Source organism: Pygocentrus nattereri, chromosome 17 (genome assembly GCF_015220715.1).
Source record: "Pygocentrus nattereri isolate fPygNat1 chromosome 17, fPygNat1.pri, whole genome shotgun sequence".
Taxonomy (NCBI): Eukaryota; Metazoa; Chordata; class Actinopteri; order Characiformes; family Serrasalmidae; genus Pygocentrus; species Pygocentrus nattereri.
Window position 1 is genome coordinate 1,505,965 of NC_051227.1, and position 15,641 is coordinate 1,521,605.

General features: G+C 39.8%; 1 protein-coding gene across 1 annotated transcript; it reads right to left on the reverse strand.

Moving 5' to 3' along the window:
- Positions 1-37: 37 nt before the first annotated feature.
- LOC108433977 (DHRS-12_like_SDR_c-like domain-containing protein) lies at positions 38-11,955 on the reverse strand. The gene is made up of 10 exons (XM_017708882.2): positions 11,819-11,955; positions 6,085-6,218; positions 5,867-5,949; positions 5,448-5,543; positions 5,269-5,350; positions 4,679-4,740; positions 4,389-4,493; positions 4,093-4,183; positions 3,663-3,800; positions 38-1,645 (listed from the first exon to the last, which is right to left on the reverse strand). Exons 1-10 carry the CDS (start codon positions 11,872-11,874, stop codon positions 1,530-1,532), a joined length of 963 nt encoding a protein of 320 aa, XP_017564371.1. The 5' UTR covers positions 11,875-11,955; the 3' UTR covers positions 38-1,529.
- Positions 11,956-15,641: the final 3,686 nt, after the last annotated feature.

Here is a 15,641-nt window from a genome sequence, read left to right on the forward strand (position 1 = left end):
CTGACTGTATTTCACCTGTTTCTCTCACACACAGAAATAACACATTATATAGGCCTTTATTAATATTGCACAAAGGACGAAAGAACACAGAGCAGTTATATCATCATCATCATCATCATCATCATCATCAGTAACTATCTCCACGGCACCAATCCTATCCACGATTACTTTGAGTGCAATTGAATAATCACTACACAAGAATTGGGCTGTTCAGGCCCTGACACACCAAGGTGAGTGTTCTCTGATTAGCTGTCCAGACTGTCCAGACGGTGCACGAGAAAAGAAACAGAAGTGAGCAAAGTAAGCAAATGAAAAGTCTATTTTTTTGCGAAGGGAAAGTGATTTGTAAGACGTTTTTGCTTTGAATATGCCAACGAGAAAATGCCTAAGAATGCTAGAAATAAACAAGGGTACATGAGACATATGGAGGTGCTTAGGCAGCTGTATATTACATAATACATGGGATCCTTTCATACTGTGTCATTTAAACACAAACGTGCCAGCTGCACAAGTCATTGCAGTATTTGATGTATAACTTCACTTTATGTAAGTTATTGTAATTCTAATTTCAGCTATCACTCATGTGAGATGTGCAAGCTATTGAGTTACTTTAAAACAGAAAATTAAAGTTTGTAAAACTTTCAAATAAGATTTCCTTCATGTTGTCTGGCAGTTTTACAAGCATATTTCAAATGTTTCGATGTACATGACAAAATACTAATCCTGTCTTTTTGCATACAAATCCAGACTACTTCACCTCCTGCTATGGAGAGTTATTTCCCGTCATGCAGATGCAAAACTTGTGTGCCTCGGCCATCAGCTGTAGTCATTGTGCCATGTTCCATGTTCAAGTGCAGCTTTACATAGAAGTCAAGAACAGAGAGGTAACAGAAGGCAACGTTCATCCTCGTCAGCCCGGTGTGTCAGGTCTCTAAGGGAACCCTGGAAATATGTCCAGGGACAGGTCAGACAAAACCTTTCGTTAATCAGAATGTACCCGAGACTAAGTCACGTGCCATGCTGATGAGGGAGGGAGTGGCTGCTGCCGTGACTTTTGGTCAGAGCAGGTTCCCACCTGGTCGACGCGATTTGCTGAAGTCACTGTCACAGCAAGTTGAAGGTCATATTTGGATCAATGTGCTATCAGGAACAGAAGGCATCTGTAGTAACAGAGGTTAGAGGTTGAAGACTGAAACAGTCCATTTCTTTGTTGAACTAATTTTACGTATTTATGACACCAACAGCTTCACAGTCCCAGTGGAAGCATAACATTTAAGGTTGATTAATAATATTAGACATTCAGTTAAAATGAACGTGTTGGACAGGGGTGGGTGTGTTAAGTGTTTTTGTTCAGTTAGCTAAACTGTATAATGTTTGTATGTTAGTCAAACGGGACCCTGTATGTGCATACAGGAAACTGTTCAGTGTGTGTTGTGTGTTTAAAACAATGTGTTTCAACATGTTTATTAGTGTGTGTGTTTCGAGAAGTGGGCAGCTCACAGCCTATTTCTATGTGAAAGCTGGTGAGTTCAATGAGGTTGGAAGCTCTTTCCTATCTCCTCCATGACGCTCATAAACTTCTGGTCTTCTGTTTGTGAGCTGTGTGTCCAGGCCAGCGGTAGATGGGCTGCTACCATCTTCCGATCTATCAAACATGCATACACACATAGAAATCAGCTAATGCAGTTGTGGCGGAAAAACCCTGAAATTAGATAATGGAACTAATAGGTCAGTGACCTGTGCTCCTAATGATAATGTAATATATGAGTGTGTGTAAGTGAGTAAACAAACAAAGTGCTACAAAGTCTTTCTGAGGTCACTCGAATGTCGTACAAAAGGCTGACCCCTACAGCTGCACTGGACTTTTGCCATCTCATTCTCTCTCTCTCCCTCTCTTCTACGTCACTCACACTTTGTTTCATTATCTGTTTCTCCATATCCGTCTCTCCCCTGCAAGAGGCAGCGGCTTCTAGTCTTTCAGAAAAACAAATCTTAGCACTGTTTATTCTTTGGGATGATAAGTGTGTAATGTTGATCATCTGAAGAGACTCCAAATCAACAATAATACATGGTTTTTATCCCTCTTACTCAGGCATTTCAGATGGCAAAGCAGTGTTATATTGTTGCAGATTGTTAAACGTGACTTTTCACAATACTGTATTCTTAATTATCATTGCAGCCAAACACATAAGCGTGATCAGCATGTGCCTAGAAAGTACGTTAGCTAAAAAGTTACCTGTGTGTGTGTGTGTGTGTGTGTGTGTGTGTGTGTGTGTGTGTGTGTGTGTGTGTGTGTGTGTGTGGACGCTTGTGCCTTACAGTTAAAATAAACACAGCGTCACGTGAGGCGGACACTGACGGGGAGGGAGAGAGAGAGAGAGAGAGAGAGAGAGAGAGAGAGAGAGCAACTAACACTGTTGAGTAACCAAATTTGATGATATGGTAGGAAATGGAGAAATGGGAAATGGGTGCTTGCTAAGTGAAGTGTTTTTCTTCTCCCAAAGTTGGCAGGTCTGTTATTGTGACTGAGCATGTATAGCCCCTTTGTACAAAGAGTGCTATGACTGGTTAAAATAGAACCCTTTTTAGTGCTATACAGCATCAGTTGTAAAGGTTCTGTAAAGAACTGTATGCAACATATCCAACAGGCCCTCCATCATTGAGATTATACAAAAGAACTTATCCTTAGATAAGTTATACTTATAACTTAGAGTTATCCACACAATAAAGAATTGAGCACTCATGACTGAGTTGTCATGGATTAACCATTGCCTTTACTGAAAACACTCTTTTAACAGAAGATATACACCCATCAGGCAAACCATTATGACCACCTTCTTGTTTCTACACTCACTGTCCATTTGATCAGCTCCACTGACTGTAGAGCTGCACTCTGTAGTTCTACAGTTACAGACTGTAGTCCATCTGTTTCTCTGATACTCTGTTACCCTGTTCTTCAGTGGTCAGGACCCCCATTGACTCTCACAGAGTGGGTACTACGTGGGTGGTGGATCATTCTCAGCACTGCAGTAACACTGACTTGGTGGTGGTGTGTTGTGCTGGTATGGGTGGATCAGATACAGCAGTGTCACTGCTGGACTGAGAATAGTCCACCAACCAAAAATACCCAGCCAACACCATCCTGTGACCACTGATGAAGGACTAGAGGATGACCAACACAAACTGTGCAACAGCAGATGAGTGGTCATCTCTGGCTTTACATCTACAAGGTGGAGTGACAAGGTAGGAGTGTCTAATAGAGTGGACAGTGAGTGGACACAGTGTTTAAAAACACCAGCTGCACTGCTGTGTCTGATCCACTACCAGCACAACACAAACTAACACATCAGTGTTACTGCAGTGCTGAGAATGATCCACCACCCAAACAGTACCTGCTCTGTGAGGGTCCATGGGGGTCCTGACCACTGAAGAACAGAGTATCAGAGAAACAGATGGACTACAGTCTGTAACTGTAGAACTACAGAGTGCAGCTATACAGTAAGTGGAGCTGATAAAGTGGACAATGAGCGTAGAAACAAGGAGGTGGTCCCTGCTTGGTGTATATACCAGCATCCATCAACATTTTGTGTGAATTATTTTAAGCACAAGTGCTTATATATAAATGTTAATATGAATGTTTGTGTGTGTTTGTGTTCTCCCACCCTGAAACAGTCTGCCACTGGGTTTGGTAACAGCAGCCTCAGACACAGCAAGCCACACCACTGTGTCTGCCCCCTGCTCTGGTGTCCTCAAACGTTCCTTCATCGAGTGGTGGAAGTCTGGCATTGCATTTGTAATCACTAATAAAAAAGGAGAAAGTTGGTCTAGTTTTGTTGCTTTATGCCTCATTTACGTCCAAGTTTTTCCAAGTATCACACAGTCACTTGATGCGTAGTGTAAAAGTAATTGTACTATTAAAGTAATGCACAAACAATAATACTGCATGATGTTACCAAATCTATCTTACTACTCATTACTAATATATCTAAATACTACAGAGATATTTCAAACTGTGTGTGTGTGTGTGTGTGTGTGTGAGTGTGTGTGTGTGTGTGTGTGTGTGTGTGTAAGTAAAACAGAGACAGAATTTACTTGGTGTGTCTACCCATCCAGGATGCATGACTGAGAAATGGATGTTGGTGTGAGCTTTCGCAAACTGTTCTGTCATGACCACCTGCTGCCTCTGAAACACAACACCAAATACAGGAAAACACATGATCTATAAAGCATAAAAGCACGGTTTATTGTGATTTTGCACATTACATCATTGTGAATCAGGTATGTGTGTAGGTATGTCATGGTTTGACGTGTTACCTTAGGTGCGATATGGGTGTATCATCCTTATCAACCTTATTTTGTTTGTAAATCACTGCAATATTGTGCTTTACCTTGTTTTGGGCATAGACCATGGTGCCATCATATCTTCCTCTTTGGGACTGGAGGTTTCCTGTGCGCAGTTTTTGCACCAGCATCCCACCTGATGTCACTGTGATCTAAGGGACAGACAGGTTTATATTGTTCTTATTATCAAAGTGGTCTGAGTGACAGTATTGTAATGTGAATTCCAAGCTTTATTATTATTGTGTTGTTATTGTTTGTCACTGGGATCAGATGAACAGGTCCGTATTCTCTTGCATTTTATGCTCTTCCTCTTCCAATCAATTATTCACACACTTACCACTCTGGGATCAGGGCTCTTCTCCAGCAGGGGAATGAGACTCTTAATAAGGATGTACACAGCTAACAGAGATACAGAGATTTAGCAGAATATTAGAGAAGATTAGAAGCAGGCAGACCATTTTTATTGTTGTGTATTGCTTGGGTTTGACCCATCATGAGTGCATTCTTTAATATCACATGACTGGCTTTACAGACTTCCTTTCAGCCTAATGAGAAATTGTACTGCACAACTTAGTCACATATGTATATTTTGTCAAAGGATGGGTTTATTGGGATATTTGTAAAGCTTGTCTGAGCTCACAGGAGAGAAAATGCTGGTATATGTCTAGATGGTTTTGGAATAAAACTGTGTGTGAAATCTGGATCTCACATATACAAAAATGCATGCCTGTGTGTTTCTTTTTCATACGGGACATTTGTGGGCAGAGCATGGATAGGTCACTAGAGTGATTAAGGTGGAAACATTGTGAAATCACTATGAAAACGGGGCATTGCGTTTCTTTGTCACTTAAATTTCATTATTGGCTCATGGTTTGGCATTAAGTGTGACCTGACATCCAGTTTGCATGTGCATGTGTTCTTTCTCACCAAGGGAGTTGATGGCAAAGCTCTTCTCCAAGCCCTCAGCATTTACCTCTCTTTTAGTCATCATACAGCCGGCGTTATTTATCTGCAGTCCACAACAGAGAAGTTAACCACTTCAGCACTTTGGTTAGATCACTGATGACTGACTGTTGGGTTAATGGGATGCAGTTTTGCTCTCTCACCAGAACATTGAGTGTTTTGTATTTTTTCTTGAAGGCCTCAGCAAACTCCCACACTTTCTTGGTCTCGGACAGGTCCAGGATATGCACGTAAATTTCCTTATGTAATATACAGAAAAAATAGAAGCAATTATTTTTTTTCTCACAACAACTTGCAGCAAAGCAAGCATGGTAGTTATGAACTGTTTTGAAGTGATTTCCATAAAGAAGTACAGTCTCATAACTTGAGACAAGCAATCTGCAGATGATTCTGGGGGTTCTTCCCCAAGAAAAAGCAGCCTATTGTTTCTTTATAAATTAAAGTCAAAATAAATGCAGTTGTCTTTCTTTGGTGGAAATATTGCATTCTTACTTAAGTCACCCTCAGATACTGAGCAAAACATGTTGGCTGAAAATGCAAAAGTCTGAATGTGTGATCTCACTTTGTTTCCAGACTCCTTGACAATTTCAGCTCTAGTTTCTTCTGCCTTGTCCTTGTTTCTGCAGACCAAGTGGATCGTACCACCTAGGGGCGGGGCGGAGGGGTGAACATGTAAATAATAGGCTACAGATCCTTAGATAATAGAATTGGCTATTACTTGGTGTGTATTATAGGCTCTTATATCTTACTAGCTCTGTTCATACATACACACTTTAATACCTTTTTTTGCAATGGCCATGGCTGTTGCTTTGCCAATGCCACTGTTAGCTCCAGTGATCATGAAAGATCGACCTGCCACAGACACTTCTAAATCTTTTTCCGCAAAGCGCTTAGATGCTGCATCAAAAGCTCCCCTGGAACACACACATTGGAATATCATTTTACATGGCAGTGTAACATTTGAAAAGTTCATTAACTGATACACAAAATCACATCCACAATTATAGGTCCACAATTTTACCTAAAGTTACTGCTTATCAATTATCCAACAGCAAATTTTTAAGGAACACTATTTTTGTTATACTTAATACTGACTATACAGTGACATTTAGGCCAACGTTTAGCCTGTGAATTATTAAGACAGTGGCTTTGCTACAAATGAAAGAGTGAGTGACCTTGGTAGAGGTAGCTAGCATCCTAGTGGCTAGTGGTTTATCTAGGCTCTTCCATTTCCATTTTCATTTCCATCACTTCCATGAATCCTGATTCAGTGCCAAGAGTGAAAAAATGACTTGGCTCACTGAAGGCATGTTCAACACTAAATTATTTATATACAGGGTGAGTCAAAAGTCACAGGACACTGTTTTATTTCAGAAATGAAAGGGAAAATGAAGATGATATCTGTAAGTAATGGGTGAGGGGGCCTATCTTTTAGGCTATGTCCAGAACATGGCCACGATTTTGAAAGCTGCCCTATTGGATCAAGGTGAAGTTTTTCCAATGGGAAGGTGGTCATGTAGCATATAAAAACGACCTGAGTTGTCTCAGAAATCGATTGCCGCAATCAGATTTGCAGATTTGCAGATTTGCAATCAGATTTCTTGTGGTTCAAAAGTTATCAACACAGAAATTTGCAACAACAACTGGCAACGTTGCCTGTGATGCACAGCTATTTGACGTGTTCACTGCGCAGTCCCTGGTGCTGAACACAGAGCTGAAGGCGCAGGATCCAATCGTTATGAACCCACATGAGATTCTCTGGAGAAAAGCTGTCACGGTACAGAGGTATTTAGATTAGGTATTTAGACTGTTAGAGGCCTATAAAAGTAACAATGAGAACTGATCTATGTAACTTCTGTTAGAAGTGTAAGATAATGAAATCCATGAATGCTAATTACTACTGTTAGAAGCCTATCATAATGACACATTAGTAGAAATATGTGAAGAACAGTGTGAGGCAGATGAACAATGTCTATGATGAAACAGCCCATGCAGGCACTGAGCAACCCTAGAATAAAGCATGGCCACCCTTCTGGGCACCATAGTTATGGAAAGTGAGATAGTTAGCCATCATCAGTTCCATCATTAACAAAGAATCAATTATTCTTTATGGTGAAAATCTCTCAGGGTAGTTATCAATGAGTTATGAGAGTCTGCATTTAATGATCTTGCCATGATAAGCTAATCAATTCAGCAAGCAGGCAAGTGGGCACTGGGTCCCTTCAGCAGTGCCACTCTGTGAGCTACATTATAAAGTAGGCTATTTGATGGTAAACTGCGTTAGCTATGAAAAAAATCAGCTATTATCTGATTATAAAATGTATCATGCTAACAAATCTTTATACAGCATGTGTTTATGGTTACGTTATACAGTACTGTATTGCATTTAGTTTATTTGATTCAAACACATCCAAAATATACTGAAAAATAGAAATAGAAATCCAAAATAGACTAAAATATGTTACATAAGCACAATTTTGGCATTCATTTTACTTTGGGCAATACTTGTATTGATATAACATTGTACTCATATGAAAATTATGGCTTTAGTTATGTACGGAGAAAAAAACAGTGCATCAATTTATATGTCATTTTAATAAAGTAACTACTGTATTTTTTTTCTTAGTAGTGTGCCACCACAATAACATTTCTGGGTCTGACCTAACCATCCCATTGTATAAGTTCTTGAGCATGCAGATGAGGCTTTCAGCACAGCAGAAATGTAAATGGACATTCAGGAGGCTTCATGGTGGTCAAAGTCATGAGGCCAGGTAAGTCTTATCCAAGCTTATAAGGCCAAGCTTGAGACCATGTCAGACTGGACAGAATGGGTAGTTGTTCAACTTGGCAAAAAAAAACAAAAAACAGAGGCAGATCTTTTATTAGACTGGACGGGCTGAGTAGTTGTTCAGCTTGGTAAAGAAATACACAATCATGGCGCACCTTGCAATGGCATCAGACCAGACAGAATTGGCCGTTGTTCAAACTGTATAATGTATAAAATTGTATAACGTCTTTCTGACTTGGCTCAGGAAACATAATTTAGCATTTAATATTTAAATGATTTACTACCTGTAATTTACCCCGCGACCCTGACGGAGAAGCGGCTTAGAAAATGGTTGGATGGATGGACTACCTGTAATTTATACGTTATAAAAAATGTAAGAGCCTCTCAACCTTTCGTTTTTACTTTCTCAATGGGGTTAAAGTCTTAAACCCCACCAAACCCTCCTTTAAATCACACCCTAGTGATGGCGTCATTGCTTAGCTAATAAGGGTGAGCCAGGGTATCTCTGTGATCTGGCTGATCGTGGTAACCACACACACCACCACCGCCACCCCCTTTGTGCTGTTTCATAGGATCAATGAGCAGCTTTGTGGCTTTGATAAAAGGCGCGAGGCGTCGCCGGGGGACACGAGCTCCACTCCATAAATGCATGTACTGTTTATAGTATTGTGCGGCCCATAATGAGGCAGTGTGGGGTTGTAGCAGGCCATGTTGGTGGGTAAGACAGTAAAACGCAAACAAAGAAAGATTTGGATGGAGAGAGAGAGAGAAAAGTGAAAGGTGGAGACGCTGGAGGAAATGAAAAAGGAATGGAGAAAAATGGATGAGGAACAAAGAAAAAACTGACAGCAGGGTTGGCAAAAACAATTCGACATTTTTAAACACTGTACATTACATTTACACTATATTTACACCATATTACCATATATACACTATACACTACATATACTATACAGTATATATCGCTGTTGTCGGAAGAAAACCTTGCATCTCCAAAATGGTAACTTTACAGGAGAAGAAAAAACTTTTTTGTCATTTTGTTCCATTTATTTCATGAAATTTATACACAACATAAATGACAACAGGCATTTTCAAATTATTTCAAAAACTGAAAAACTACAAAAATGGAGATACATGGTTTTCTTCCGACAGCAGCGATATACTCTATACGCTACACTACTAATCACTATAACCAGTGATGAGAGAACCTATAGTAAGTATGATTAACTTTGTCAATAAGTCTGGATCCCTAGGTTCTTCAAATTAGCCATCGCCAAGCCATTCCTTAAGACACAAAACCCTGATCCTTGAGTTGACTGAATAATGAGGATAGCACAGAGTCAGTGTTAGCTACAGTGGTCAGTGATATACTTATTACCTCTGACTGAAATTTTTCTTGTAGCACTGATGGAAATGACTTCAATTTTCGATGATATTGTCAAGGACAGCCTTGAAAACATGGTCATTTTAAACAGGCATAATTCTATTCTGGTTGAGATCTTACTTCATGGACTGCCACAAAAATTAGCATGAGTCAGAGTGAATGAGGAATTTTTAGAACCTAAAAGAGGACAATATGAGGTTTAGGCATCTTATTGTTATTTATGGCTACTAGACCACATAATTCACAATATTGGCTAATACTTTTATGCTGATGATACACCAGGAGGAAGCCTTTGCTGTCTAAAAAGAACACGGGGGCAAGACTGAAGTATACCCAGAAAGGACTAAGACGTCTGGAACATGGACAGATGAGTGAAAGATAGAGTTTGACCACAGTACCAGAAGCCATGTTCAGTGAAAACCAAAGGCAGCATTTGATCAGATGAACCTCATACCAACTGGGACGCATGTAAATTTGATGGTTTGGGGCTGCTTTGCTGACTCAGGGCCTGGCCAACTTGCAATAATAGAACCAACTATGAAGTCTTTTATATACCACAGAGTGCTTAAACAGAATGTGAGATCATCTGTAAAAGCTGACGAGTGGACATTCTAACAAAAGATGCCAAATATACAACTAAATCCACCAAATGGCTCAAAAGGAAGTAGAAATGGAGGGTTATAGAATGCCTTGCCAAAGCCCTGATATATTACAATAAGGGATGAGTGTGATTTGAAGTAGGCTGTACATGCAAGTACCCCTCAAATATTACACAGTTTCTGCACGGAGGAATGGCAAAAAAAAAAAATCTCCCAGTAGATGTTAGAAACATAAAGTTGCTTTTGTCGAAGGGGACAGTACCAGTTACTGAAGCCAGGAGTGTACTGACTTTCAACAGACAAAATAACATCTCATTTAGTTGTTTTTAAATAAATGATTGGAAAGTCAAATTTTCCATTGTTTTTGTGATGGCTCGTGGATAACCTGGCCAGGATATGGGCTTGTCATCGACAACAATAATATGCTGGAGTCTCGGCACTTCCATTAGAATCAACTAAGATGTAAGAGACAGACAAAGCAACATTGTTAATATAAACCTCTAGTACAACACAACTGTAACTTTGCCAAAATGAGTATATTCGAAAGACACATGCTGCCTTTTAGACAACATCTTTTTCAGGCACGTCCATGCATTTTTCAACATGAACATGCCAAGAACCGCTACACATGGCTCCGTAATCAGAGAGTACAGGTGCTAGACTTTTCCTCAAAATATCACAAAGGCCCTGTACAGTTGTGCAGCTGAAAGACATATAAAGCTGAAGAACGGCAAAAAAATCTGCTTTCAAAACTGCTTTAACTGGTGTCTTCAGTCTCTAAAAGATTATTAAAGGCTGATAAATAGGGGGATGTAACACTGTGCTAAACATGCTCCTGTCCCAACCTTTTTGGTATGTGTTGCATGTGGTGTTTTTGTAGCATTACACAAGTTTAAAAGCCTTTTGTTGCCCCCCGCCCCAACGTTTTTGGAACATGTTGTTGGCATCAAATTCAAAATGGGTATTTTTCAAAAAACAATTTGTTTCAACATTCGATGTCTTTGAAGCATGATTGAAAATGATTTACACATCATTTAGTTTTTATTTACATTTATATATAGATAGATAGATAGATAGATAGATAGATAGATAGATAGATAGATAGATAGATAGATAGAGAGATAGATATTGTTATTACAGTTCTTATATATAAATTCAGTTCAGAAAAGCTAAGCACTCAGCCTTTCTCTAACATTAATGTAATAAGTAGTGGTTTTATTAATGCCAGTGTATTCATATAACCATTTCCAAAACACTTCCCAAGCCAACCCAGAATTCCAGAATTATATGCAGTAATTTGTATAGTCAATACTTCATAATCTCAAACAAATGTGCTGGTAATAGAATTTAATACATCTGTGCGATGGCTAAGGGCGTTGGTCAACAACCAAACTCTCAGCTACTGTTCGGAAAACAGCCACTGAACAGCCTATATGCATTTATTCTAATGATGCATGACTTGATTTACAAGTACAAAAATGCCAGTGGGTTTATATATATATATATATATATATATATATATATATATAAATAATTTTTTTTTCCCCCCAAAAAAATATTATTGTATTACTTGTCAAAGGAAAATATTTAACCACAATAACGTATTTGAAGTGTCAAATTGCTGAGCAAAATTAGATTATCAATCCATAAATCATGCAATTTAAAACTAACAATATAAATAAGATTTGATGTTATATGATTTATTTGCTACACAGTTGTAAATGCTGTAATTCTGGTTCTTACTTGGTAAATTCGGTGAGTCCTTTGAGGAACCATGCTGAATTCCGGTACAGAGACATGGTTTATGCTGGTTCTGTCACCCAGTGTCACCGTCTGTGCCCCCTGCTCTTTTAAAGGGCACTGGAGTCACATGAGTGCCTGGACATACAAAGCCACATCATTGATGTTTGCAGTGGTCGGCTGCCGTCTAGTGGTAAGACGTGATGATAATGGATGTTTTACAGTAGTTCTGCAATGACATTTTGGTCTTTTTATTTTTTTTATTATATTTATGTTAATCTATTTATGGTGGAGGGTCTCATGAAGTGTGTTCTAAGACAAAAAAGTCAACAAAGAGAACATTTTCACCATCAACATTACATATAAAAACTCAGAAGACATGCATAAGTTCACTGCTGGTTTTCAGAGGTGGTGCCACACCTCCAAAAGTGGACAAGGCTGAAGTTAGTTACTCATTCGCAGCTTCTCTTTTAGCAAATGACGGTGCACAAATGCTATATGCTGCGTAGTTTCCCATTTTAACAGACTCAGAGAGACTAATGATGGAGACATACTAATGAAGGAGTTAGGAATGTGTACTCTGTTTGTCTTACCATTGTGAACATGAAGATTATGATTATAAAGGAATAAAATATTTAATTCTGTAATATATGATGTTCCTTCAATTCCATTGTTTATTCATTGCAAGTTTAAAGTATGAGACTGAAGAAAAAAATAAGGCTGAGTTTATGAATTCGATTTGAAGCAAATCCAAACCTACATTTTGTGATTAAATTGAATAGTTTTTTGTACCTATATGGCACAATTTGTAAATGTGCATAAAATGAAATAGACAAGAAACAAGAAATTTCAGAGGGGTGTATTTGCACAGAATAAAAAGATAACATATTCCAAACACAGAAAAAAACACTGCTTCTATAAGGAAAAAAAGGTTTTAGCCAGACCCAAACTGATTTAATACATAAAACGTGCCACATTATGCGGTAATGCACACAATAAAATGAATAGGAAGCTGAAATTCCAGGTGGATACTGAACACCTTATTCACTTTGGGCCAGGTCAATTACATATCCTACATAGAGAACCAATCTCTCCCTGTAAGGAAAACCTGGTTTTAGCCGACCAGGAAAACATGCCACATTATGCAGTAATGCACACAATGAATAGGAAGCTGAAATTCCAGGTGGATACTGAAGGCCATACTCACTTCAGGCCAGGACAATTACATATCCTACATAGAGAACCAATCTCTCCATGTAAGGAAAACCTGGTTTTAGCCTGGTCCATGCTGATTTAATACCTTAAAATACCTGGGAACATGCCACATTATGCAGTAATGCACACAATGAAAAGGAAGCTGAAATTCCAGGTGGACACTGAAGGCCTTATTCACTCCGGGCAAGGACAATTACATAATTACATTACATTCAAATATAATGGTTCCTATTCTAAGAGGTTCTAAGGGATTTTGTGTTGACATGATGGGAACCGGCCTCAGGACTGCTATTTCTAATTTTATTCTTTAGCGTCAAAATGGCTGGCTCATGCTTCTCAAACTTTGCCTGGGTTTTAGGTTTTTCATGTCAACATTACTGTACTTGTCTTAAGGCTTGACTCATTGCTATTGGGCTACAGACCAGAGCCTTAAAATGCAAATTTTAGAGTTTAATCTGTCTTAGCAAAACAAAATAAGCTTGAGAACAAGACCCTGGTCCTGGGCTTCAGAGAGCTAAACAGAATTTCTTGTTTTTTTTTTATCAGCGGAGATGATGTTAGGCCTTGGCTCCCGTTCAAGTTTTTAATCCGTCAATATTAAATGTGTGGATCATGCGTACTTGTTCTTGTCTTGGACTTTAGTCATTTCATTACAATTTCTTATCAACCATGGAGACTAATGTGGGAATTACTATATTCTCTACGTGTTAGTGTTAGTTTTGGCTTTTGGTTTCCTATGCTTTTAGCCTTTACCTCAGAATCATGCCCCAGATATCATTATTTCGAGGCAATTTTGGCAGGGTACCATTGGTTTGGGCCAGGGCCTTAGTCCTGTTGCAGCTGTTATGGATTTACTTACCCAGGTAATACTTCACAGCCATTAAGCTGCGCTGTTGTAGATTCATAGTGAAATAAAACAGCTCCAGTTGAACACACAGCTCTGGTTAATGACCACATGAACACCATCCATACAAGATGCACAACAGTCACATATAACTGTCACAATCCTCCCCTTTAACTGGGCTACTGCAAACTACTCTCCATCTCACAGATCAGTTTACTACAGGCCTAGAAGCCTGAACCACAACTGGACCGTCCACCACTTCATTACTCAGTGCTGTTGTGGCTCTGTACTTGACCACACACTTGATGGGTTGAGGACGTCCACAGGGTGCTGAGAGCCATGTTTTTTATTTGAATGATTTTCATTCACTTTTCTCATTGAGTTCATTGGGTTCATTGAGATATTAGAGCTCAACTCACCAGCGATCTGCCTAAATGCAGACAGCATGTTACCTGCCCCACCAGGGAGAGTAACAGTTTAGATCACTGCTGCAGTGTGTTAAAGGGGGCCTATCGCTCTGTTCCCCATGCTGCTCTGGGCCTCTCCAATCACTCGCTAATCCACCTCCTTCCAACCTATAGGCAGAAGCTCAAGTGTGCCAAAGCTGTAGTCAGCTCTGTGAAGAAGCGGACCAATGAGGCTAAAAAAAGGCTTCAGGACTGCATGAAATTAACCTATTGGAGTGTGTTTGAGGATGCTACAGGCAGCCTGGATGAATATACGGATACTGTGACATCAGCTTTTGTGAAGACACCTGTGTTTCCACCAGGACTCGCATAAAATATAACAATGACAAGCCCTGGTTTAATTTCAGACTGAAACAGTTGCCCGAGTCTAAAGAAGCAGCATAAGGGAGAGGAGATCGGGCTCTGTACAATCAGGGCTAGGAACACACTCACTACACACTCAGAGCTGCAAAAAAGAGCTACTCAAACAAGCTGAGTAGTATGGTGTCCACAAATGAGCCACTAACCGTCTGGAAGTGCCTGCAGAACATTACCAGCTACAAAAGGACATCCCCCAGACAATGGGCGACCATCAGCTGACTGATGAGCTTAACAACTTACATTTACGGCATTTGGCTGATGCTCTTATCCAGAGTGACTTACAATTTGATCATTTTACACAGGAAGGTGAAGGTGGTGTTAGGAGTCTTGCCCAAGGACTCTTATTGGTATAGTGTAGTGCTTATCCAGGCGGGGATTGAACTCCAGTCTACAGCATAGAAGGCAGAAGTGTTACCCACTACACTACACCAACCACCCCAACTTCTACTGCAGGTTTGAAAAGCCCAGCTCCACACACCCATTCAGCACAGCTTCACACCTTCCTGTCACTCAGCCATCCATTCAGCCTGCTCTGAAGATCTGCGAAAAAGGACATGCAACGACTCTTCAGGAGACAAAAAGTGAGGAAAACACCAGGACCAGATCGTGTTTCACCATCCTGTCTGAGGATCTGTGCTGACCAGCTCGTACCAGTCTTTACAGCACTCTTTAATAAATCACTGGAGCTGTGTGTCATACCTTCCTGCTTCAAACGTTCCACCATAGTACCAGTTCCCAAGAAAGCAAAAGGATTGAATGACTAAAGACCCGTTGCATTGACCTCTGTAGTAATGAAATCCTTTGAGAGACTGGTGCTCTCCCATCTGAAGAACATCACAGATCCTCTGCTAGACCCCCTGCAGTTTGTATACTGGGCAAACAGGTCGGTGGACGATGCAGTGAACATGGGACTCCAGTTTATTCTTCAACAGCTTGAACA